At 35.5% G+C, this 27,854-nt stretch overlaps 1 protein-coding gene across 7 annotated transcripts in view; it reads left to right on the forward strand.

The window, feature by feature from the left end:
• Nucleotides 1–16,852, forward strand: part of LOC120067756 (helicase-like transcription factor CHR28) — a 32,967-nt gene extending 16,115 nt beyond the window's left edge. For 5 of the 7 annotated variants that reach the window (XM_039019319.1, XM_039019322.1, XM_039019321.1 and 2 more), the window contains 5 exons: nt 7,604–7,734; nt 8,251–8,472; nt 12,915–13,499; nt 13,708–13,917; nt 16,369–16,473. In XM_039019319.1, coding sequence (XP_038875247.1) covers nt 7,604–7,734; nt 8,251–8,472; nt 12,915–13,499; nt 13,708–13,917; nt 16,369–16,473 — 1,253 coding nt within the window. Of the gene's footprint in view, nt 1–7,603; nt 7,735–8,250; nt 8,473–12,914; nt 13,630–13,707; nt 13,918–16,368 lie in introns of those variants that run through there. The other 2 variants (XM_039019318.1, XR_005479018.1) reach the window with 2 other exon arrangements.
• The last annotated feature ends 11,002 nt before the right edge of the window (nt 16,853–27,854 follow it).

A 27,854-nucleotide genomic window follows, 5' to 3' on the forward strand; every position in this document is an offset into this window, starting at 1 on the left:
AAAGAGGTTAGTTTAGTTTTAGTTTGGGTGTGAACAAACCCTCTCTTTGGGTCTATTTAAAGAGGGTTGAGAACACGTATAATAAAATTCCAGCACTCTTCTCCAAGATTTATCCAAGAACTTCTCTTGGTTAGTATCTGTTAGGAACCAAGATAGTATGAGCTATTTTTGTTCCACATTGGTTAGAATGGGATGACCAATGTGGTACTTAAGTGGCTTGGCTCTCCCATCTCAATAGCTGGCTTTTGGGGTGTGGTTCTCCAAGGTGCTTAAGTACCTAGCGGTATCATCAAATTGGTATCAGAGCACCTTTGAGAAAGGGCCCGATGGTTGGTAGAATGAATGACAACCCACTTCGTGTCCAAGAACGTGCTACCAACCTCCCAAGGACTCGTGATCAAATGGGTAATCAACCTTGTTTGAGGAGACATCGTTTTTTAAAAGAGAAACAAGCCTTTATTATTCATTAAAAGAGAGTACAGGAGATGTGTACTTGAATTATAAAAGCAAAAAATTAAGAATTAAGGATCAATAGGCGCATCTGGATATCTCAACTAGGTTGACACCCCTTAGCGCCCTCATCATATCCGAACCAACAAGTCAAAGAACTAAGAAAACGGAAGCCTTACAAAGCAACCAAAGAGAAACTAAGTACAAACAAACAAAAAACTTCTTAAACAGCAAATGCGATACATAGGAAATCAAAAACAAAAACCTAGAAACAAGACCACAATAAGCTGAAAAGCAGTCCTCTATCTTCTGAAACTAGCTGTCAAAATGAATGAAGGCCTGCCAATTTAAACTTATTTCCTGTAAGGAGTAGGCTTCAAATGCTTTAGAGAGGGAGCACCAAAGAGAAGCATTAAGCTTTGTAGCCTCAAACCGAGCAAACCAAGGGGTTTCCTTTTCTTGGAACACTCTTTGGTTTCTTTCAAACCAAATCTCAGCAAGCAATGTTTTTGCAGCATTAGTCCTCAATAAATTTGAATTTTTCTTAAGGAATGGCCCAATAAGTATCTGCTGAACATTGTTTTTGAAAGCGTTGTCAAAAACCCAACAAGTGGTGAAGCATTTAAAAAGAGCTCTCCAACAATTAGTGGCATATGCACAGTCAAAGAAAAGGTGTTGGAGGTCTTCCCTGTCTATTTTGCATAGAGGACACCAATTGGGAGAAAAAGAATGGGAAGGCAGCTTCTGCTGTAACAACATCGACAACAAAAACATCCTGAATTTAACTTGGCTAGAAATCAAGAAACCGTTCGAGATCTTCCAAGAAGGGTGCAACAAGAAATCCTTAAAGTGCATTCACCAAGAAGTGCAGCCAGGCAATTATTTTCAAATTCAATCTCCAACCCCTCACATATTCCAACAGAGACCTTTCCTCACAACCTCTTAGGTTTCTGATTCAGACTCTTCGGGTGATGAAGATCTTGACAACCAATTTCAAGACTACCTACATAGATATCCTCCTTATCAAGCAGCCTACCCTCCTTATCATGAAAATCATCAATACCAACAACAGTTCGGAAATAATGAGCAAAAAACATTTCAAGATTACCAAGATTGGCAACGTCCGCGTTTTCATCATCAACCGTGGCTCCAAAAAAAAAATCAACCGTGGCACCAAGATTCAGACTACAAAATGAAAATTGGCCTTCCATGCTATAATGGACGGATGAATATTGAACTCTTTTTAGATCGGGTAAAAAATGTTGATAGTTTTTTTTAACTATGTGAGGACACTGGAAGATAGGAAGGTGAAATTAGTATCTTTTTAACTCAAAAGTGGAGCATAGGCTTGGTGGGATCAAGTTCAAAATGATCGAAAGTTGTTTGGGAAAAGACCTATCCAAAGGTGGCCAAAAATGCTTTGAATGATGAAGAAAATATTTCTTCCGGGAAATCATGAAAGACTCCTTTATAATAAATTCCAACATTGTAAACAAGGAGTATGGAACAAAGTTAGATTACACAGAGGAGTTTCATGAAACAATCTAGTTGAAAGTGAAAATCAGCAAATTGCTGGATATATTGATGGGTTAAGACATCACATGAAAGAAAAACTCCATTTACAACCTCTGAACAGTGTGGCTGAAGCTGTTTCAATAGCTACTACTGTTGAGGATGATGAGGTTCAAAAGCAAAGAAGATGGCCGGGAAGAAGAAATGCTTGGGACAAATCCTCCAATCCTCGTAAAAAAACACTAGAAGATGCAGCCAAGAATTCAAATCAAGCAAGCTGATCAATAGGATTGAGATAATTTGGTAAAGTCAAATTAATCTTGGTTAATCCTTGATTAATTACATTTTAGTTTCTGAGTTAGTTTTTAGTTTCCTTTTAGTTATCCTTTTAGTTTCCTATCTATTTAATTCTCTATAAATAGAGGATCCCCTCCTGGACACGACAGCTATACATAATAAAAGACTTGATTGGATCCTGGGAGAGAATTCTCCTTTCGTCTTTAGGCTACATCACAAGCACATCAAAATTTAAGGACATTTCTTCAAAATCAGAAGCAAACCCAAATGGAAGTTCCAACTTTATTTCTTTAATAAATTATAATCCTTATAATAGACCTAATCTTGGGAAATGTTTTAGGTGTGGTGAAATGGGTTACCTTTTGAATGATTGTCCTCAAGGAAGAAATCTCACTTTTCAAGAGGAACAAGATTATCGAGAAGAATCCGAAAATGAAGATCAAGATCCTCAGGATATTAACCTTGTTTGGAGCGTGATAAAAGTAGATGTTAGCAACATTGAAAGTCAGACTGCTATGCATGACAGGAGGGAGATCTAGGCAATATGCATTGCTGTCAATCTTCTCAACAACCAAAAAAGGACCCAACTTTCAGTTGGTAAGCTTGTTATGATCTTTAGTGAGCAAACGAGACTTTTGCAAATGCATCGTCACCATTGTGTGGTGGGGGGAGGGGAGGGATACATATTTTTGTGAGGATCATTGGGTGGGTGAGAGACCTTTTTAGACTTTTTCATTTTCAGTCTCTTAAAATTCACTTTGTTGTTGATTTTCACTTTCTTGTTGATTTCCTTGTGTGGTCAAGGAGCTTTTGTTCCTTCTCGTTCTGGTTTCGTTGCCCCATTTTCAATAGGGAGGCGATTGATGTGACTTCTGTTCTTTCTTCTCTTAAGGGTCACTCTTTTAGGCATGGGAGAGGGATGTGAGGGTTTGGAGACCCAACAATTCTTTGGAGGAGTTCTCGTGTAAGTCCTTTCTTTAGAGTCTCGTGGACCATTCTCTCTTAGGTGATTCAATCTTTTCGGGCCTTTGGAGGATTAAGGTTGCTAGGAAAGTGAGATTCTTTATCTGGCAAGTTTTACATGGCCGTGCAAATACGATGAATCGGCTTACTAGGAAGCTTCCCTTGCTTGTTGGGCCGTTATGCTATATCCTTTGTTAGAAGGGGCCGGAAGATTTGAATCATATTCTTTGACGTTGCAAGTTTGCTAGTTCTGTTTGCGAGTCTTTTTTCCAGATGTTTGACTTTTCGTCTTTTCGCGAAAGGGACACTAGTACTATGATCGAGGAGTTCCTCAATCTGCCTCGTGGATAGAAGAGTCATTTTATGTGGGTAGCTGAGGGGTGTGCGATCTTGTGAGTTTTGTGGGGTGAGTGGAATAGTAGGATTTTTAGAGGGATGGATAAGGACCCTAATAAGGTTGGTCCGTTCTCCGCTTTCATGTTTCTCTGTGGGCTTTGGTTTCGAAGACCCTTGGTAACTATTCTATAGGAGTTATATTACATAGTTGGTAGGGGAAGGTGTAGGTTGTTTTTTTTGTATGCCCATGTATTATTTCATTTTTTCTCAATAAAAGCCGTTGTTTTTATTAAAAAATTGCATTTTCACCATGTTGCTGACCTGGGAGTCTCAAGCACAACAATATGAATCAACTGCAGCTTTGTAGGATAGGTTCACTTGTTTGAGTTGTTCCTTAACCTCGTTATGAAGATCATGAATTCACGGTGTCACACTTTCCGCTTCATTTTTAAGACCAATAGAAGTGGGAATATTAAATCAATTGTTAGCCAAGGTAGATGTATAAACAACCTTTTCTTTTTGATAAGAAACTACCTTTTCATTATCAAAAGATGATTAAGAAAGGAAGGAGAGATTACATATCCTGGCACACCAAAGGATTGCAAAAACAATGTCCAACTGGTGGCAATTTGAGATAAACTATAATTACAGAATAATTTAGAAGTAATAGGCAAAGTAGAAGCAAAATGAGTGACTAAATCCTTAGATACCTCCCTGGTAAACTCTAGATTGTAAAAAAATCTTGAATTTCTTTCAGACCAAAGCCCTCAAATGGAGGGAAAACACCCCCTTAAGCCAAATAATCTTTTTTGGGCCGTTGAAAGGCATGCCACCAATGAGTTGAAATATAGGGCCTTAGACGCTTTGCTAGGACAACACCACTAAAGATTGAAGATATTGAGGACATCTTCCGAACAGTCTACCGCAAAGGACAGAAGAAGAACGAATGTGTCAAGGTTTCTTCGCTTCCTTTACAAAGAACACACCAATCTATCTAGGGAAAGAGTCATCTTTCAGAGGATCCATTGGATTCGACCACAAGTATTTAATCTCCCAAAGGAGTAGATCCACAAGAAAACCTTCACCTTTTCTGTACAAGAAGCTTGCCAAATCATGGCAACATATTGTGGATTTAAGGCTACTTAATGCATAATCAGCTTTGCCAAGAAAGGCTTCATGGAAAATAGAGTATAAACAACTTAAAGTGGTGACTTCTCTATGGAATGATTTTGCATATGGTTGAAAGTGAATTTTGCTCGACTTGATGGTTGGTCTCACAGCTTAAGTCGATCTCCACTAAGACACTGGATGAGACCTTCAAGCATACGAGTAGTGACCTTAGTTTGGCCATCCGTTTGAGGGTGGCTAGCAGTGCTAAAAAGGTAAACTATGCCAGACCTTTTCCACAAAGACTTCCGAAAGAAAGTCAACTTAACATGACCGTCAAAAACAATAGATTTTTTTTTAATAAATCAACAACTTCCATTAAGAAAAAAAAGAAAGAATACAAGGGCATACAAAAAAACGAGTCCACCAAAACACCCCTACTAAAGAAAGGGGTTCCAACTAAGTAAAATTTTACCTAGCCAATAGTTACAAAAAAGCTTTGAAACCGAAGCCCAAAGGGAAACATGAAACCTAACTAAGGACCTAAAAATTTCACAAAAGAAAAGGTTAACAACACTTGAAGCATGCAAAATTTTTACAAGCTATGTGCCATTTTAATGAATCGATCAACCACAACAAAGACCGAGTATTATCTCATTGAGTTTTAGGAAGACCAAGTGTAAAGTACATGGATAAATCTTCCCAAATAGTTCAAGGGAGAGGTAGTGCAGGGGCCAGCATTTTTACTAGATCCTTTAGAAGTATGACAAATAAAACACCTCTTGACAAAATTTTTGACATCTCTCTTTAGTTGACTGATTAAATTTGAAGAGACTCTTTGCTTATTGCAAATGAAACAATTGGCGATCAGAAGAGAAGCAAAGAAAGAGGAAAAACCAAGGAAAGAGTCTCACCGTTGAGCTTGAATTTTTTTATGCTAAAGTTGAAGCTAACAAGATTTCCTCTCTCGAGATTGATATCAGAACTGCAATTAAAGGTGGAATTTTGGATTTATTGTTATCCGAGGAACAAAATCTGATTTAAAAAATGCAATCTCAATTGGTTCAATCTGTGAGATGAAAATACCAGCTTCTTCTTCTTTCATAGGTTTTTAGCAGTGAAGAAGAGGAAAAACTTGAAAAGCTTGATTACTGAATTACTTTCCAGTAATGGAGATTCTTTTCTTTCTTTTAAAGAAATTAAACATGAAATTTTTCTTTATATCAGAAAATTCCAGGTTCTTGTATAATTCTAGTAAATCTTATGTGGCTTTGAGTTCCTGTAGCTCAAAATTTTGCACTTTCAACTCCCTTTACTATTGAGGAAATCAGGCAAGCAATTCTCATGGTTAGAATAAGGCGCAGGGTCCTGATGGGTATATTTTGGATTTCTACTTGAATATTGGGACCTTTTCTGAGAAGATTTTCAGAGGCTTTTTGATGAACTTCACTTTAATGGCCATTTAAATGCTTGCACGAAAGAAAATTTTATTTGTTTAATTTAGAAGAAAGAGGCTGATGTTTTTGGCAAAGACTTAACGCCAATTTAACCGATAAGGAACAAGACTTCTATGCATCACTCACTTCATCTACTTTCCTTTCTATAAGTTGGTGTAAATCGGTCTCCCATTTTTGTAACTATAGTTTTACCAATTTTATGATCCATTGGAGAAGTTTTATTTGTAATCCGTTGGATAGGAAGACTCCTTTTGTAATTGCATCACATCAATGACATTTTTGTTTTCTATTTTAAAAAACAAAAGTATGGAATTTTATCTGCAATCAGTTTTGTTTCGAGTGGTGTTGCCCAGAGCATGTAGAAGGTTGGCTCTCTGAGGTTCTTTTTGGGTTGGTATGTTAAAGATAAAGCGAAAGTGCTGTAGTCAAACACCTCCAAAGCTCATTTGTTGTTTGGAAGGATTGGAATGCTAGAATATTTTACGGAGTCTAATTCTTTTAATTATTTCTGTGACTCTGTACAATTCGCACCATTTAATTGGGGTGCTCAACATGAACTTTTTCTAGCCATTCTACCTTTACAATCAATCTTCATGGCAGAACCTTTGTCGTTTAGACTTTATTGTTTCTGCTGTTGTCACTAATGAATGGAAGTTCCAGCATGCCTTGAAACCAAAAAAATGATTTTTGAAAATAAGTTTGCAGGATACAAATCTGTTCTGTAAAAAACCGATCTTCTTACCTCTCATCAATTGAAGAATGTTACACCGGAAATTTCACTTGCTTCTTTCTAAAGTGGATGGTGTCATTTCTTGTAATATTTTTTCTTCAACTATTAATTCATAGTAACTAATAAATAATTAAATCTTTTGTGGACTCTCAAGTGAGGATTCTTTTTTCTCTTTTGAAAATAATATTATTTATTGTTTATTAAAAAGTTATATCAGAAGCATACTGTCTGGATCTTTTGCTTGTCACATACTCATAGATGAGTTCAGAAACCTAGGGATACTTTTCACATTTGTCTAACTGGACGTATCAAAATTAGTGTCAAAACTGAAGGGTCATTGCTCTGTGATGTCAGTCTGCTGGTCCTTCTATCCATCCAGATGATCTCTTGATCTGATTCTCTATCTGCTTTATAGCTGTTCATCTCAAGCACACCGTATGAGTATTAAACTTGTATTTGAAAGTAAATGCCACAGTTTATGTAATCGAAAAGACTTTATATCCTTTTATGAATTTTGTTTATATTGTTTATATCCTTTTATGCTATGACTTGGTGCAAATGTACATCTTTCTTTAATTCACAATCTTTCTTTTCTTTTGTCCAATTGGAGGTTTCTTTTGTAACTCCTTTGGCTTGGGCTTTGGCCACTTTTTGTAAATTTCATACATCAATGAAATTTGTTTCTTATAAAAAAAAGGAATTTTGATCACTTCTCCCTTCAGTTTGGATAATTAACTTATTTGTTGTTTAGGCACATTAATTGATGGGGAGCCGATTGTCAAATTGCCCCCCAAAACCATACGGTTGACAAAAGTGGATTTTTCTACAGAGGAGCGTGATTTTTATACCCAATTAGAGGCTGATTCTCGCAAGCAATTCAAGGTGCATTTAGCTCTCTCTCTCTCTCCTCCCTCCCTCCTGAAGGAGATTGGTTTGTTCAAAGTCTACTAGAGTGGAATCAACCTTTTTTTCTTCTCTTTCTTTTTAAAAAGTAAAATTCTCCTTCTCCAATTGGTTTTTCAATATGAACACCAGACTATAGTATAATTGTTTTAGGGGGGGTGAGGTCAGAGAGCAAGTTAATTCAATATTATTCAATAAAATCATGTGCAACCGCCTTTATGCCTTTATCTATATATAGGTTTGGCCTCAGGGAAAAAAGAGATTAAACTACAAGGTTAAAACTGATTAATTCAAGTGCACCGGACCTTGAGGACATATGGATGTTTTTCTTAAAATATATGCTTAAGTTTTTAATATTGTTTAAAAACTTCTAATGTTTTTCTTTTTGTCTCAATAGGGGATAGGCTTCTCGTATGTCCACCCTATTTACATACCCATTAAATGGAATTTCCCTTCTTAAATGTGGATTCTTACAGGATGACATGTACTTTGCAGGCTTATGCTGCAGCTGGTACAGTAAAGCAAAACTATGCAAATATTTTGCTAATGCTTCTACGGCTCCGTCAGGCTTGTGACCATCCACTTCTTGTAAAAGGGTACAATACTGATTCTGTCGGGAGGGATTCTACAGAAATGGCAAGTAAGCTTCCTAAGGATATGCTGATGAATCTGTTAAAACGCTTGGAGACTTCTTTGGCCATATGCTGTACCTGCGAGGTGAGTATCAAGGAATAGTCTGGAATCTTTTGAAAAAGTTCATAGTGACTCATGATTTTGTAAGAGACCTAGTTAGAGATATAATAGAGTTATTAGTAGAATATTAGTATGGTTATTAGAAGGGGCAAATTAGTAAATAATTAGTAAGTTGGTTAGGTCTTTTAGTTATAAATAGAGGAAGTGGAGTGGGAGTAAGGGTGTGAGAATTTGGGAGAGGATTCTCAACTCTCTAGAATGTACTGAGGTATATTGTATTTTCTTCTAATATCATTCTATCTTTTAGTGTTCTTGTTTGTTCTTTGTATTCTTCGAGTGTTCTTGTTAGGAGGTATTCTAACAAATTGGTATTAGAGCTTGGTTATTTCTTGGGTACTGTTTTTGTTTGCTATGGCGGAAGAAGTAGAATGGACATGGGAGCGAATGCTAAAATGGGTTGCTGAATGCAAATGTGAGGCGGTAGAGAGAGGTGAAACTCCATGTACATGGGAGCAATTCCAAAAAAGGATGGCAGATCACAAGCGCGAAAGAATTAAAGAGAAATTATGGAGAAGAAGTTACAAGAAACCCGAGGAGAGGAAAAGAAAATGGTTCAAAAAACAATGAAAGAGAGGTTGGATGATCTCCATAGACAAGGTTGAGATCAAAGAAATGATGCAGTCCCTAATTCAACGTATGGAATAGTTGAACGTTGAACTTTAAAGGATCATACCTTCAAGGGAAGAAAAAAGGAAACGATGGTGATGGGAGCGGAATCTGAAATCTCCAATGTGCTTACAATCGAAGGCTTGTTTGTGGAAGGATCTTCACAAGTCTTGAATGGCATCGAAGAAGAAGGAAAGTTATGGGTTCCAGCAACCGCTGTTGAGAGGAAATTTCCACTGAAAATAGAAGAGAAAGAAGGCGATTCCAATGAGACTACTGGGAATGAAAAAAGGATGGAGGAAAGGAATGGCAAGGAGTTGCAACCGATGGAATCAAAAGAAAGGAAGGGGGTGATGGGGAGCTCTAGAGCAGAGAAGAAAAAAAGAAAGAATGAGACTAAAGGATGGAGAAATCGGAGAAGAAGAGAAACTTGATCATTCGTGTCCATCATCAACGGCGAAGGGTGAGATGGTCGGAGATAGGGACTCGATGGAAGTGGAAATGCCGATTAAAGGAGGTAAAAGCATCGATGAGAAGTGGACAAACATTACTAACGGGAAGGCAAGATGGCAGTCGAAAGAAGAAGAAACGAAGGAAGGAGCACCAACCGACAAACACATGGTTAGAAACGCGAAGAAGAAAGCAGACAAAAAATCGACGGAGAAGAAATGTGCTGGTGATCAACGGTGGGTGAACAAAGAAATTGTCGTTGCTCAAGGATACGGGGGAAGGTTATCTGCGATGGAAGGAGAATATGCCAACGGGCTGGGATGGCAAAGATGCCGATGGATGGAGAAACGATGGGCGGCGGCCGAACACTAGTAGGCGAAGTCGAGGGGAGGTTGTATGTGTTGAAACTTGACGAGGAGGGCAAGCGACGATGGATTGAGAAGAAGACTTGTAAATCGAGGAGATCATTTGCATGAAGAAGAGGTGGAAATGGTTGACGGAGGTGAACAATTAAATGCCCGAACGGTTGTCGTCGGAATGTGGGTGGCGGCGAAGACGCAAGCAAGGCGGGAAGTATTCATGAAGGAGTTTTCGGAAAAAAAAGTTGTAGAGGAAGTTGGGCGGTAGTGAACGGAGAAGAAGGGTAGGGAGTGGTAGTTTTTGTTTAAGGGGTGGGATAACAAGAGATTTTACCAAATCCCACGTGAAGTGTCCGTAGGTGGGGTCAGCCGTTGATGGATGTGTTGATTGAGATGATAGTTGGGTTGGAGTTGCATGAAGAAGCCCAATTTTCTTATTTCTGCGAGTCTGCAAGGGAATAGTTAGTAAGTTGGTTAGGTCTTTTAGTTATAAATAGAGGAAGAGGGGTGGGAGTAAGAGTGAAGAATTTTGAGGTGATTTTCTAATTGGGAATTTGGGAGAGGATTCTCAGCCCTCTAGAATGTGCTGAGATATATTGTAATTTCTTCATGATATTGCAATATAATTCTATCTTTTAGTATTCTTGTTTGTTCTCTGTGTTCTTTGAGTGTTTTTGTTAGGACTAGGAGGTATCCTAACAGATTTTTTTTGAACAAGAAAGCAAACTTTTCATTTAATGAAAAGAGACCAGCAAGTTATTAATTATAGTTTCAAAAAAGCAGTCCAGTTAATCCGTATATTAAAAGATGAAAAAGCATATAAGTTTAGAAAAAGAGCACCGAGATGAAACATGAAAGCACTGATTCAAACTGAATAATCTAATGAAGATGCTTTTCTTCAAAAGTTCTTCTGAACTTTTTCAACCACAATTAAGATAAGAGAACTTTGACCACCAGAATCCATAATAATGTGGGTTTTCCATACAGGATCCAACTAAAAGGTGATGAATCTTCAGGATAGGGAGTTCAGAATTGACAGAGTGGAACTCGAGAGTAAATGATGTTTGATGCAAAATGCTATCAACAGTTTCAGAGAAGGATTAAATAGCAGACTTGGTAGTAGCCCATCCTTCTACTATCAGTGAGAGAAGAACAAGAAAATATGAAGGAATTAACCATTTCCAATCTTTTTTGTTGTAAAATTTGACTCTGCCCATATATGAAGGAAATAACCTTGGGATTTTTATTTTCAGAGGAAGACATCCACGCTGAAGCGTTGTTATCAAACTATTTTCTTCAGCAAATTTTTTCCTAGATTGTTTTGATGCTCCAACATTGGATGGTGAAGAAGCTAATATTTTATGTGGAAATTTTTTCCAACCATTGAACAAATCAACTTTTTTTTATAAAAAAAATTTCATTTCAATACTAATAATAAAGGGAGACTTTTTATTGATAAAATGAAAAGAGATTGATACTGATCAAAAAGCAAAAAGAGTAGTAAGGTAATAAAGATAATATAAAACTTAAATGGAGAACATAAAAGCGTTCAAATATAGGCAAACATCCGAGCATGATCTTCCTTTCATTATTTTGATGAAAAGTTTGTTTCTGTTTAAAAAAGAAAATAAATACAAGCAAATATCTTGAGCTAACCCAAAAGATACATCCATGGAAATGGTTTGCCTTGAAAAAACCTCTGGATGCACTGTGGGCCAAACACTGGGGAAAAATAGAGGGAGGAAAGCAATGCATATAGGATTGTGAGAGAATTTGCCAGAAATATCTGAATACCAATGCTTCGCAAGGGAATGAAGCAAAAATTTTCCAAACAAACTGCCCAAAAAAAAAAAAAAAAAAGAATGCCGCAAGGCTTGCAACAATATAGTAAGTTCCAAAAGGCCGGCAACTTAGGTGATAATATTATGTTTGTGCAAGCCTACTGTGATCTGCCAAGGTTGTCCCACGGAGAAAAGTTAAAAGTTCCCCCAATACACCAAGGTTCAAGACGATGAATGCCAGCCAAATAAATCTTCTCTTAGTAGCTCCATATACAGTAGATAGCCCACAAATGTTCTTTAAAAAAATCCAAAAGCTTCCACAATACTTGCTAGAATTAATTTGACTGAAAAAGTGTAGCCACCTTTAAGAAATCCAACGGGATCACCAAAATTCAACCCACATGATAAAAATACCACCTGGTTTTCCAAAAGCTTCCACAAAATCCAACCAAACTTTAGAACGTTGTATTTTCTTTTTAAAACTCGAGAACTCTTCTTCTTCTTCATTTGTTCTGGAGGGATAATGTTATAGTATGATTAGGATAAATTTGGGTAAGTTCATCTTAAATCTGGGTTCCATCCTTGAATAATCCTTTTTAGTTTCCTATTTAAATTTAAATTTTCTTTTTTGGTTTACTTTTTGTATTAATTCCTAGTTTCTTTCCTAGTTTGGTTCCAATTATCTATACATAGAGAAATGCCCCTCATGTAGTGAATATTTGAGTGATAATAAAATCTTTGATTTGGTTCTTGAAGAATTCTCTCTTTTAATCCCTTGGGCTACACCACCATCCTTTGATTATTTTTGTCTTAACGGATTAATGTTATTATAAATTATAATTTTGTAAGGGAATTGTCTTCGTGTAGTCAATATTTTTTGGTTGATGATAGAACTTTGATTTGATTCTCAAAGAGTTCTCTCTTTTAATTCCTTAGGCCACACCACTATCTTTTGATTATTCTTGTCTTAAAAGATTAAAAATATTATTATTATTTCTTAGAAGATGGTAAAAATATTCTATTGGCCATCTTGTCATTGTTTATGCAACCCTATGTCTATAAAGTGTTCACACATATTAAATTACAATCCTGAGTAGCATACATTTGAATAACCTGAACAAACAATCTGGAATGATATATAAGACTTCTGTAATCTGCAAAAACAATGACTTATCATATTTATTGTTTAATGGTTTTTTCCTCCTAATAGGATCCACCTGAGAATCCTGTTGTTACCATGTGTGGTCATGTTTTCTGCTTTCAATGCGTGTCTGAATACTTGACTAGTGATGACAATATGTGCCCGGCACCTGGATGTAAGGAACAAGTTGCTGCGGACGTTGTTTTCTCGAAGACTACCCTCCGGAAATGTATCTCTGATGATCTCGATGGCGGTTCCACAAGTTCAGGAATTTCTGAGAAATCCCAAGTTGGTCATAGTGAGTACAGTTCGTCCAAAATTAGGGCCGTTCTTGAGATTCTGCAGAATAATTGCAAAGCATCAATTTCAACTTCTGAACAAGGGGTTTCCTTTGGATGCAACGGAAGTTCTCTACATTCTGAAGATGAATGTATTGAGATCCGTGATTCTGATGTTAATAATACAAAGCACACATCTCCATGTCCTCCAACTGGAGAACCTGTGAAGACGATTGTTTTCTCCCAATGGACCAGCATGTTAGATTTAGTAGAAATGTCACTGAATGAGGCTTGCATTCAATATAGGAGGCTTGATGGCACAATGTCTCTGGTTTCAAGAGATCGTGCTGTGAAAGATTTCAACTCTGACCCCGAGGTTTGGCCCTTAATCTGAATACTACTACAACAAATTCTGGTGGATTTAAGATGCCTCTCTATGTTGGAGACATTATATACTATGGAAGTTTATATGTTACAGTTACTTTACATGATTTGCAATGATATAGGTATTGAAATGATTAACAATATTATGTTTTAGCGTGGTTGTTTAATTCAATATTTGAATCGGTGAATTTTTGCTGCAGATCCCTGTTATGTTGATGTCATTGAAGGCGGGAAATCTAGGTTTGAACATGGTTGCAGCATGTCATGTTATCCTATTGGATCTTTGGTGGAATCCGACTACTGAGGATCAGGCTGTAGACCGAGCACATAGAATTGGACAGACTCGTCCTGTTACAGTGTCAAGGATTACTATAAAAGACACAGTAGAAGATAGGATACTGGCACTGCAGGTATTATCCTTTTCTCTTTTGCTTTATGATTGTTTTTCCATTATCAGTTCTATATCTGTTGAAAACTCAGTTTATGTACATATATGGTGATGGACATTAATTTTCATGCTTAAAATATAAATGCTGAATTTCATCCATATGATCTTCTAGTGTTCATTTCTTTTTCTTTTCATTTTTTTATAATTAAAAGTTCTTGTTATAGAGTTTAGGGGAGATGCAAATTAATCGTGGAACTGGGAGAGAGGAATGAAATGTTTTAGAACTTTTAGAAATCTCAAGTAGATTATATAATGATTTTGTAATTAGGGATTTTTAGTTGTATATCGTATTGGAAAAGTATGAAAGAACTTAGATTTTGTTTTGTATAAAATTCGTATTTTGTATTGTATTTATAGCTGGTAGCAGACTTTTACTTTTAGGTTGGCCTGTGTATGTGCATGCGTGTTGGCCCGGTTTTTAATATTCATAAAATTGGAAAGGCGCTAAATTTCTTCTAGGGCTTAAAAAAGATGGATTTCTAACAATTATCGAGGATATGGATCTAGAGAAAGATATAGCTGAATTACCTTTATAGCGAGGGATGGAGTCGATAACACTTGATTCTAATTTGTTGTGCCTATTTTGGCTGATGTTTGCATCCTTTTGCTTGATAATTTTGGTTGTCCACCCATGAGAGTCCCGTCCATAGATACGAGCAATGACTCTGCTTGACAGTGTTTTAAAAACCCCTCCCGGCATGTACCTAGAGGCCCAAGGAGCAGAACTGGTGCCTTGCTTTAAAAAGGCGAGACTCACAAAATAAGGCACGCGTCTTTTGTAAAGCCCCAAGGCTCACGGCCCTAGGCCTCGAGTCTTTCATTATTTTTTAAAATAGTAATAACCATTTTTCTTTATTAATTAAAAAAATTAAAATTACTAAGCCTAAATGCAATATTTCTTGTGCTTAGGACATGGTTAAAAATTTGGTTGAAATATCGAGATTTTGACAGGCTCGAAATTTCGGTAGGGGGAATTTTGATTTTCCCCCCATTTTTCAAAATTTCATTTTTTTACTTATTATAATAATAATAGTAATTATTATTATTATTATTATTATTATTATTATTTATTTTAAACAACGAGACTAGCTCAATGGAAGTTTTTTAAGGTTTATGGACTTGTCTTGATTACACGAATCGACATGGGTTTTATTTTTTTACCATCCAAAGCTCATTCCAAGAAACCAAAATTGAGAAAAATAATATGTATTTATTTTTAACTTCATTAAAACCTTTCTCCATTGAATTTTCACATCATTTCACCTCAAAATTGAATTGATGCAAGTTCTATTTTTTCAATATAGGATGACCTGAGAGCAATATTGTAGTTTCTATTAGAATTATCAAGATTCTGAGATGCTCAAAGGTCATCTTTTTGGTATTAGAAATGTACATTTTATAATAAATAATTTACATTTATTTCGTATGCAAACATTTCATGTCCTTTAATTTTGCAATTAATTACCAATATTTGATATTATTTTGTCATTATTTTTCCATTTCTTTTTAAAATTTTTGCTATTGCATCGATATCTACATAGATATTTACACTATACATCTAAATGTTGTCTTACTTTATCGAAATGATGATTAAAAATGGTCCAATATAGTCTAATTAGGCCACAATCAAAGTTTCATTAACTAATTATAACAATTTCCATTAATTTCCAACAATTTCCCTAAAGTTTCCCAAAATTTTCATCGATATTGATATTTTCATAAAACTGGAACCTCGATACTTCCATTGACATCGATATTTCGTACCTCGGTTTAGGGGACTTTTTTTTCCCCTCATATATCCACTTCAACAATGCTTTCTCTTCTTAATGTTGTACACTTGTACTTGTATATATAGTGCCTCACAAGAAAAAGCTTGCGTTTTTTTTTTACGCCTTGTGCTTAAGTGTTAGAAGACTATTGCACTTTATTGTGCCTCGAGCTTTAAAAAGCACTACTCCGAGGGCCGACAAATTTTTGGTGAATCTCCAAAGCCACTTGAGTAGGATGGAGGGCATTGCTTCTCTGCTCTGGGGAACCCACGCTAAGGCAATATTGCATAAATTAGAGTGGGTCTTCCCTCAGGTTGTAGGCCCTTCCATTCTATCAACTTCTCCAAGCTCTTTATGACTTTCAAGGGAGCTGTAAGAAGGGAGAAGTAGTCCCTTGATGAAGGTTGTTAATTCTCATTGTAAATGGAGTTGAAGGTTCTGCATAGCTTTGATTCTTTATTCAACCATTAAATAATGCAATGTGTTAGAAAATTATTTGGCTGATCCTGAGTTCTTTTGAATTTGTTACTAAGATCATATGGAATATCTTTTAAGAGGTTGGCTTGGTGCTTTACAAGATGAAGTTGATATGCACGTATTATTGATGTGAAGATGTTATTTTTCTTTCTGACCATATTATGCAGGAAGAGAAGAGAAAAATGGTTGCATCAGCATTTGGTGAAGATCAAAGTGGAGGTTCTGCTTCCCGCTTGACGGTTGAAGATCTCAGATATCTCTTTATGGTTTGAATTGTCAAGCGGCTCAGCTTCTTTGTCTGGAAGTCTTAGTTAGCTTACACTTATGGAAAAATTTTGTAGGGATCAGAATAACTTCTGGTTCTGATAATTTAAGGGCGAGAGACACTGGTTGCACATATTTTGCACACCAGAGTGGCCCCTCGGGATGGGTCAGCATATACTTATGGTAACATAAATGAGTTTCTGTGGCCCTAGCAACAACTTTTTCCTTTTTCTTTCTTCCTTTGGGATTTCAGTGAAGTGCCAAGATATCTTGATAGGGCTGCCTGTAAATATCCACGTTGATATCTATTGTATACAAAATGTTCAGTTCTAGTTGTCTTTCTTTTCCTCTTTAATTTATTTTTGACATCACGTCTAAATTCTGCAATGATCGTCTCTCAAAGGCCCAGGTATGTATGCAAGACGTGTGCTGTATAAAATATTGCAGGTTTCATTGTGTTGCTTTGAAAATATGTAACTTGACTATTGAATGCTGAGGATTGAAGAGGATGGAATATAGATAGCACGTAAAGGATTTCAATTGTGGCTGTCAATCAAGGTACATGTTACGCTGCTTATCTTGTTCTTCTATTAAGATGTCATCGATTCACATTAACTTCAGTACAGTGAGCTCTAGGAAACGTGTTATACTTGTTTATGGATAAATTATTTCATACTTGTGACCCTATCTAGTTGCTTTGGTTGAACTCTGATACCGATGAATAATTTATGGCAACTTATCTGTGATTGTATTGGGAACATCAGGCAGACTTGAACTGAGGATTTGAATTTAGTATATTATTGTTATTTGCATATGTAATATATTAGCTGTTTGGAACTCATTAGGCTTTCTATATACGAATGAAATGGTACTAAGTTTTTTTTCTTCTACATGGTACTAGAATGCTTGAGTTTTTTCCCTAGAATCTTTGGGCTTTCTTTCTACCAAAATTTAATGCTTGAAGTTGGGTACCATTTTGGGATAGCAACTAGCTCGAACATCTCAAGATTCATCGGCACAGATCGACTACTAGAGGTGACACATGTGAGGCGAACATATGGAACTGCTCCCTTTATCCCACATACTACCGTAAGGCAGTTTGTTCCTGGCTGTAACTCTCGGGCCATCATGGTTTGACTCATTTCGCATCTTCATTCTCTATGTGTGCTTGATTTGGTATGACTTGTTTACTCTTGTTCTATAAGTGTTCTTGATTTGGTTAGAATTTTTTTCAGTGTGAAATTTCTTTGAAAGAGGTTCACATATTAGGCGTTTCGTTTTGAATTTTGTCTAAATGGGTTAATTGTGTTTATGCTGTGTTGTGGGATATTTGGGAGGAAAGAAACAATAGTGTTCAGAGATAGGAAGAGATTTTTGTGAGATTTGGTCCTGAGTGAGGTTCCATGTTTTCGAAGCTTTTTGTGTAATTATTCTCTAGTGAATATCTTACTTAGTTCGAATCCCTTTCTTTAGAATGTATGTTTTTACAGTCTTGTTTTTTTTCGGATGCCTCTGTATTTCTTTCGTTTTTTTCTCAATGAAAGTTGTTGATTCTATTAAAGAAAAATCACTACCAGAATGGTAAGCTTCCAGAAGTATTGAAATGTGAGTACCTATTTTTGGAAATAAGGACATGCGTTGAAGTTAATGACTTCCCTTCAAGTTTAAATTGGTAAAGACCATGGGTTTAGTTTTTTTTAGTTCAATAGTGGGCAGGGTGTGACATTAAACCATCACCTTATAGGATGGTAATTAGTTTTTTATTCACTAAACTGTGCTGACCATGATCTTGGAAGTTGACCATCGAGTTGCACATCAGGGAGAAATAAGCACTCAAGATATGATATTGGCCGCCGTTTGGTCCATTATTGATTTATGTCGTACATCTTTCTCGACGACGGGCAATGCCTACAATGTTAAGTTTCAAGAAGTATTAATACGCTAGTAACTTATTTTGGCAATCTTAACATAATTCATAAGTTAGAAAGTTCCTTCAAATTCAGACAGGAAAAGGCTAGGGATTGTGAAGCTATGTATAAGAGAATGATATTTCTTCTTAATGAGAGCTGAGGAAACCCTAACGTCTTACATTTATACACGAGTGCTCAATCAAAGACCTAAAGCAATCGAACTAAATATTTATGGAACTAGAATATACAAGGAAACAACCTTATCAATTCCTAATTCATAGCAAAGACAATTAAGCTCGATTTTTTACACTCCCTTCAAGTTGGATGGTATATTCTGGTCGTTCCAAGTTTGGAAATCAATCTACCAAGGTAGGTTCAATGTTATGCCTTAGTCAATATGTCAACAATTTATTATTGGGAAGACACATATCTCAAGTTGATTGTATTTATTTTAATCTTCTCACTGATGAAGTGACAATCTATTTCAATATATTTCATTCGATCATGGTGTATCGAATTTCTTGCAATAGTTATGGCTGATTGATTGTCACATAGAACTTCAATAGTACCATCGATTTTGACCTTGAGTTTTCGTTGATGAGGCGTTTTAGCCGAATTCCTTCATAAATCCCATGGGCTAATGATAGAACTCAATTTCAGCACTGCTATGGACTACATACCAAGTTTCCCATACATACGAACAATATCTTAATGTTGATTTGCGATCAACTAGGGAACTAGCCCAATCTACATCAGTGTAGACTTCTAGAGAACGGTTTGCAATATTTCTGAACATGAGGCCCTTTCTAGGATCGTGCTTGAGATATCTCAATATTCTATACAAAGCTTCCTTATGTTCCTTAGAGGGCTTGTTAAGGAATTAACTTACCACACTAACAACAAGGTTGATGTTTGGTCGAATGTGAGTCAAGTATATTAGCTTTCCAACTAGTCGTTGATATCTGCCTCGATCAACTCGTTCATCTTTAGGATTAACTCTAAGCTTTGGGTTTGCACCCATAGGAGTATCAACTGGTTTACAACCATTCATCCCTGATTCTTTTAAGAGATCTAAAGTGTATTTCCCTTTAGTGACAAAAATCCCTTTACTAGATCTTGCTACTTCCATTCCTAGGAAGTATCTTATCCCAAGTCTTTGATCTCAAATTTCTCCGAGAAATTGTTTCAATTGAATTATTTCGCTAGAAACATTTCCTATGAAAACAATATCATCCATATACTATTAGCACCTTAATCTTACTTGGGAGAAATGTTTGATGAACATGGTGTGATCAAATTGACATTGAATATAGACATCTTGTTTAAGCATATTCGTAAATTTTTCAAACAAGGCTCGAGGTGGACTTTTAAAGTTTATATACCTTTCCTTTAGTATTTCTGTCCTCAAATCCAGGAGGTATTTCCATGTACACTTCTGCCAATATATTACCATTTAGAAATGCATTTTTTACATCAAATTGAAATAATGGCCAATCCAGATATGTTGCAATAGAGAGAAGTACTCGAATAGTATTCGACTTAGCAATTGGAGCAAAGGTTTCTTGGTAGTCGATCCTATAAACCTAGGCGAATCCTTTAGCAACGAGATGAACTTTGAACCGTTCTATACTGCCACCTGGTTTGTATTTTGTCAAGAAGATCTATTTACATCTAATCGTGCGCTTTCCTGAGGGCAAATCGGTAAGGATCCAAGTCCCATTCTTCTCAAGTGCCTGCAATTCCTCTGGTGTGGCTGCTTTCCATTAAGATCTTTGTAAAGCTTCTTGAATCGTGTTGGGGACTTGTAATCTGATATAATAAAGTTACAAAAGCCTTAAAAGTTGGTAGAAAATTAGCTTAAAATAAGTGACACTGTATGGGATGTTGAGTATATGAGTGAACACCTTTCCTTACAGCAATTGGTTTGTCTAGATTAGCTTGTGTCGTATCGTGTACTATTTCAAGAACATTGGAATCATGGTTCAGATCTTGGCGTTGCTGAACTTGTGTAGATTGTACTTCATTTGAGATTCAACGTAATCAAATAATTTTTGTATTCGATAATGAATTGTAAGATACATTGTCTTCTTATATAGGAGAAAAACTCAATACATAAAAGGAAAGTATCCCAATAAGAATAAAATAAAATCTTTAATGATTTACAACTAATTAACATATGTATTTACAACCAAACCAACGCCCTCAAATGGTTTAAATATATCTTCCATTGCCAGCTTGTTAACCATTCTATCAAATTGTGCTTTTGGTAGTCTTTTGGTCAACACATCAATAATTTGCTCGGTACTACGAAGATAAGGAACACATATCACACCGATTTCAATTTTCTCCCTAACGAAGTGTTTGTTGACTTCGATATGCTTTGTCCTATCATGCATAATTGGATTATGGGCTATAGAGATAGTTGCCCTATTGTCACAGTACACACGAATAGGAGTTTTCGAGTTTTCTGAAAGACCTTCAATTTTCTTCTCATAATCTTTTCACATATACCATGAACTAAAGCCTTAAATTCTGTTTACTTTTGGCAACCACGTTTTGTTTTTTGCTACGTCAAGTGATTAGGTTACCTTCAACAAATGAACAATAACCAGAAGTAGATCTTCTACCCATTGTACTTCCTGCCAATCAATATCAGTATAAACTTCAACTTGGAGATGATTGTGTTTTTTAAACAATATGCCTTTTCATGGAGTTCCCTTTAAATATCTCAAAATTCTATAAGCAACTTCAAAGTGGACCGATCCTAGCGAGTGCATGACTTGACTTACCATGCTTACTGCAAATCCAATATTTGGACGTGTGTGAGACATATATGTCTTCCTACCAGTCTTTGGTATCGTTTCCTATCCTTTACTTCCTCATCTTTTGTAGCTTCCAATTTAAAAAAAATTGGTTCAATAGGTGTCTTGACTACCTTACACCCAAGCAAACCTGTTTCTCCAAGCAAATTCATAATATATTTCTTTTGATTCACAAAAATACCTTTTTTTATCTTGGAAATTCCATTCCTATGAAATACTTTACCGTCAACATTATATTCCTTCAATTTTCTTCTTATAATCTTTTTATCCATATTCTTTCAACATTACCATAAACATTATATTTTATTGTAAGGACCAACTACACCCCACTATTTTCTTATTTCTTGGCAAATCTACTATTTTCCATGTACCATTATGTTTGAGAGCATTCATCTCTTCCATGACAACTACTTTCCAATTTGGATCATCTGAGACTTCTTTTATGTTTCTTGAGACAAATAAGTTGTCTATCCTAGAGGTGAAAACTCTGACTTTTTGACAAATTTTTATATGATATATAATTTGAAATGAGATATTTAGTGCAAGTTCTAGTACCTTTTCTCAAAGCAATAGGGATATCAATATCAGATACAATAGGTAAGACAAGATGGTTGGAGAGACATTCGATAAAATAGGAATGGAAGGTTGGTTACCTATAGCTTGAGAACCATCCCTCGAAGTTTGAGATTGGATTGGTGACAAGTCATCTATTTGATCTTTTCTCATTTGTTCAAGCCTTCTTTTAGAATAAAACTTAAACTCAAAGATTAAGAATTTTCTTCAATTGGCATTGAAGACTCAGTAAGATTAGGACAAACAACATTTGGGAGTGGGACAGATACATCCCAAAATTATCATCATTATCTAAATTTGGTTTCTCCCCCTGAAAATAATTTTGGGTAAAAAAGGGTTAGTTTTCCAAAAACGGCATATCTGTACTCACATAATTTTTATGTTTTTTAGGATCAAAGCATTTATATCTCTTTTCGCTAGAAGCATATCTCAAAAAATACATTTAATAGCTCGATCTAATTTAGATAAAAAAGAATTGGGAAAATAATAGCACATAACTAGTACAACCAAATACTCTGACGGGTAAATCAGAGGACAAACGAGTAGTTGGAAAAAAAATCTTTCAAAATAGCAAGTGGAGTTTTAAAATTCAAAACTTACATTTGATTTATTAAGTAAACAGTTGTGAGGATAACTTCCCCCTCCAAGTACTTAGGAACATTAATAGAAAACATTATGGCTCGAGCAACCTCGAGTAAATGTCTATTTTTTTTATTTGCAATATTATTTTGTTGAGGGGTGTTCCCGAAAAATGAATAGATGAACAATTCAAATGTTCATTGAATTATTCAGTTCCATTATCAAAATGAAGAATACCTACTTTTGTTGAAAATTGGGTTTCAATCATATTAGAAGCATTGAAAAACATCCTTCACTTCCATTTTTTTTAATAAATAAATCCATGACAGACAAGTGTGATCGTCAATAAAAGTTACAAATCAATGTTTTCCACTATGACTGATAATTTTTTAGGAACCCCAAACATCAATGTACATTTAGTAAAACGGTTTTGAAGACTTGTATGGTTTTGGTGAAAAAGAGGAGCGATGACTGTTTGCAAAAATGCAATTTTCACAATGAAACTGAAAGCAATCAATCCCTTTAAAGAGATTAGAAAATATATATTTGAGATAGGAAAAACTCGGATGTCCTAGCCTTAAATGTCAAAGCACAATTTGTTCATTAACAGGAAATGACCTCATACTACTAAATACCCAAGGTTTTTCATTGCTATCAGAAGGTTCATCAAATTAGTAAAGGCTGTCAAACATGCTAGCACATCCAAACATCTTCTTCGAGGTTTGATTCTGAAAAATGCAATGAGATTTAAAGAAAACAATACGACAGTTAGAATCTTTTAAAAGTTTACTAACGGATAAGAGGCTACAAGCTAATTTAGGAACATGGAGAATGGAGTTCAAAGTTATGTCTTTAGTCAATATAACGGTTCCTTTTCCTGCAATCAATGAGAAATTTTCATTGCAATATGAGGGTGAATAAGAGTCTAAGAAGGATAACGAACTAGTCATATGATCAAAAGCTCGGATCAATAATCCATGAGAAGATTTATGGCAAGAGAAGACTTGAGGATAAATATCTGGTTGTGTCAAGGAAACACAAGAATTATTCGATGAGAAATTGATGAGTAGCAATGTTAAAGTTAGATGAATTAGCTCATTTTTCATGGTATTAAGTAATATATAATGGGAAATAATAAATATGTCAATTGTGAGATAAAAAAACTAAATCAGACCGAGCCAAGCCAAGTAATAAAACCCCAAAATGATCCAAACTAAAATGTGGATCAAACCAATATGAAATAAACTGAATTTGAACCGAAATAAATCAAACCAATTATAATTTGAACTAAGCCAGTCTTAAAATAGGTTACATAAAATGGAGTCTTCCTTTTCTTACTGATGGAAATTCACACGAATGAAACCCTTACTTCGCGTGACAACCAGCTTCTTACGAACAGAAACCCACACGAATGGAGCTTTCAATGGATGAGTTTGAAGGACAGTCAGGAATGTAGTCCTTATTATGTGGTTCAAGATCCTTATGCTCCCCTTGAATCGCAAAATTGGGATAATATAGTTGACTTTCAAAGAACATGACATCCATAGAATGAAAGAATTGGTGAGTTGGACGATGATAATACTTATACCCTTTCTTGTTTGGTGAGTAGCCAAGAAAATTCATTTCATGGATCGTCCATCAAGTTTATTCCGGTGTTGAGGATATATATGCACAAATGGAATACATCCAAATATTTTTAACGGTACAAGAGACACGAGATGGGAAGTAGGATATAATAACAGTAGACTTTGTAAGGGTGTGTGTTGAACTTAAGAATGTGGGAGGGTAGTCGATTTATCAAATAGGTAGCAGTCAGGAAAACTTCACCGCAAAATGTTTTTGGAATATTTGATGTGAGCATAAGAGATCAAGCTGCATCAAGAAGATGACAGTTTTTCCGTTCAACCACACCTTTTTGTTGAGATGTGTCAACACAAGAACTCTAGTGAACAATACCATAAGATTGAAGACATGGTCCAAGAGTATAGTTGGAGAAATCGTGAGCATTTTTAGTTTTAAGTACTAGGATATTTACTTGAAACTGATTTTGGATCATTTTATGAATGACTGTGAATAATTAGCTAGTTTCAGATTTATCTTTTATAAGGAATGTCCAGCTTAGACGGATGTGATCATCAACGAAAAGAAGAAACCATCATATCCCATTGATATTTTTCACTCTTGAAAGCCCCAAAATATCTCAATGGATAAGAGAGAAGGGTTGAGATGGAGAATAAGTGTGAGGTGAAAAATGAGCATGTGTGTGTTTAAAGAGTACAACGGAAAAACTTTTTTTTATTACAAAATAAAACGGGAAACAAATGCTTAAGATAAAGTAAAGTTGGGATGACCAAAACGATAATGCAGCATCATGACAAGACTATCTTTATTTGAATGGTTTAAAGACTTAGTAACAAAAATAAATTTAGGATTAGACTAAACTACATAATTATTGCATTCCGTTGTTGGTGGAGGACTCATTGCTTTGAGAACGTACAATTATGCACATAGTTCAGCATTTTCAATCATCTTCCCCAATCCCAGGTTCTGAGAAATACAAGAGTTTGCAAGAAATTTAGTTTCATAGTTCAAGTCCTTATTTAACTTACACACAGACAACAAATTATACTCCAAGTTTGGCACATATAATACTAACTCGAGGGTTATGAAACTTGGTATTTGAATACTTTCAATCCCAATATTATGATAGGTGTACCATCAGAAATTCGAATAGAAAGATTACCCGTGTAAAAGAAAAAAGATGAGAATAAGGATTTATCACTTGTCATATGATCTAATGCTCCAAAATCTACTATCCATTCAAATGAAAGAGTTTGAGTATAAAGAGCAAGAGATTTTTAGCTACCTTGTTGTTGTATATTCTCAGAGCCACTTACTGTTGGTGGATTTGTTCTAAACAATTGTTGTAGCATATCCATCAAATCTTTGGTAAGTGGTGGTTGGTTAGAAGTTTTAGAGATAATAGCATTACCCTTGGTTTCTCGATATGATTTGACAATATTTGGCTTCCAGCTTGTTGGTTTTCCATGTATTTTACAACACATATCTTTAACGTGTCGCAGTTTATGACAATGATCACACCATGGTCTTCTTTTACGTGGCTGACTATCATTAAATGATTGGGATTTCCTTTAGCATCAAAGCAATTCCATCATTCACGTGATCTAGTTTGAAAATGAGAGCGAATCCATTTTGGGTAGGAGGAAGTTCAGTTTGTCCCATCATTATTTGCTTTCAACTCTCTTCCCTATGAACTTTAGCAAAAGCTTCTCGAAAACTAGGTAGTGGTTTAGTACCAAGAATTTGACCACAAAGTTCATCTAGAGATGAAATCCTATATGGAACTTGAAAATCCTTTTTTTTCTCAACAATCTTTTGAAATAGAGTACCATCATCAGAACATTTCCATTCATAAGGTTCAAATAAATCCAGTTGTTATCAGTAGCGAGATACAATGGTGCAATAAATTGTAACAGATAAATCACCTTGTTTGAGATCTTAAAGAGTGGTCTCAATTTGAAAAAGTTAAACACTATTTTCCTTATTTTCAAAAGTGTCTCAGGCATCATTTCAAATATCTTTTGCAGTTGAAAATAGAAGAAAGTTTTCTCCAATTTCAGGGGTTATAATCAACTCCATAAATTGATTGTTTTTTGCTTTTCATGTACGAAATTTTGCATCCTAAACTTTGGGTGAAGTAGCTTTACCCGTGATATAATCCTCTCGTCCACGACTATATATAAACATCATCACATATTGTGACCGCTGAAGGTAGTTCTGGTCTTTGAGTTTGTGACATGTTATTTACGGATTGTTACTCTTAATAAATGGTGAGATGACAGTTTTCAATTATGATCTTGACATTATAAAACAAATGAGAGGAAAAGAAAAGAGAAAAAAAAATATTTTCAGAAAGATGGAGCGGTAGCGATACATAATTACAGAGTGGAGAACGATGACAGAATATTGATTGATGAGGGCGACGACATTGGTAATGAATGAAAGTTGTGATAACTTATATTTCTACAAGTTATTGTCTCTTAAAATTAGAATATTTAGAAGTATTGGATGAGAAAACCACTAGAGTCATAAGAAAATAGAGCAAAGTTACTTTCCATACGTTCATGAATTCCAAAAGAGAGCCTAAGTAAAGAATATATCGTTGATGCATTTATTATGCAAGAATACTAGTGAAAACAAGGGAAAGAGATATTCATCGAATCTAAAGGAAAACCATGCGGCCAAAGGTGCATGAAGTTGAGATATCCAAAGCTCAACAAACAAGTCGTGCGACCAAAAATTTCTCAAAGCAAAGTATCCAATCAAATATGTGGTGAAGCACCAATACACTAAAGATGAAAGCTGAACGCATCTGAGGAGATCACTGACAAGTGTAACAACGAACTTATAAATCTCAGTTGTCGCACCTGTCACTATCTTGTGTGGTAGAAGTGATCCCTGCATTCAACACTATATATACACTATTGCTCAAAGAAGAAAGTGAAGTGTGAGAGATGAATTATACACATTTAGAGAACATTCTCTTGAATTTAAGAGAATTTCAAGAGAACATTCTTCCTCTCCATTCTCGAGGTAATCTTCCTTGGAGAGCTACCACCATCGCTACTGGAGAAGAAGACTCAAAATAGGATATTTTCCATTGACTACCGCAAAGCACAAAATATCGCCCATCTCAGATCGACTGAAGCAAAAGATAGCTGCTAACGATCATTATCTTCCATCCTCCATTCATCTTTGATCTTATGTTTATCATTTTCTGTATTTCTATTTCTACACATTTTCAACCTATCTTGTGACGAGAATTTATTTCTATTCAATATACATCATGACTTTATCATCTACTTCCTCCATTTTTTTTCCATGGGTAGCTAAATCCTTATCGAGTTGGAATGAGTTGACCATCATTCAGGCGAGCTTAATGATGAAGCAAATGTTCATTTGGGTAATGAAGCTTAAATCCAACTCTTGATTTCTTTTAACAATTGGAAACATAAGATAACAATTAACTACTTGAGAGAGTAAGTTATTGTGGATTTTATTAACCCAAGTAAGCGATGTGTTTAGAGATAAACACTTCTTTATGTTCCAAGTAACCTAAGCATGCATCATGGATACATGATTTACGTGGCTAACCCATCGAGAGGTGGCGTCTTAACGGTTATGAACATGAGCACGATCTTATCATTAGGTTCAAAGGTTTATGGATTGCTTATTCCAACTTCGTTTTCTCACATGTTTCTTTCCTTAATTCATTTATGTGCTATGCGTTCACCATTACGCATCCATCATTGCACATTCATCTCCATACCCAATATTTTACTTGCATTTCCTTAGTTTATGCTTTAGATACCCTCACTTACACCACATTTAATTGATGCATACACCCTTGTGTTTAAGAGTAGAAAATCATCAACTAAGTATGTTTTTCACTTAATCGAAATCTCTGTGTTCGACCTTGGTTCT

This window comes from Benincasa hispida, chromosome 12 (assembly GCF_009727055.1).
Source record: "Benincasa hispida cultivar B227 chromosome 12, ASM972705v1, whole genome shotgun sequence".
NCBI classification, from domain to species: domain Eukaryota; kingdom Viridiplantae; phylum Streptophyta; class Magnoliopsida; order Cucurbitales; family Cucurbitaceae; genus Benincasa; species Benincasa hispida.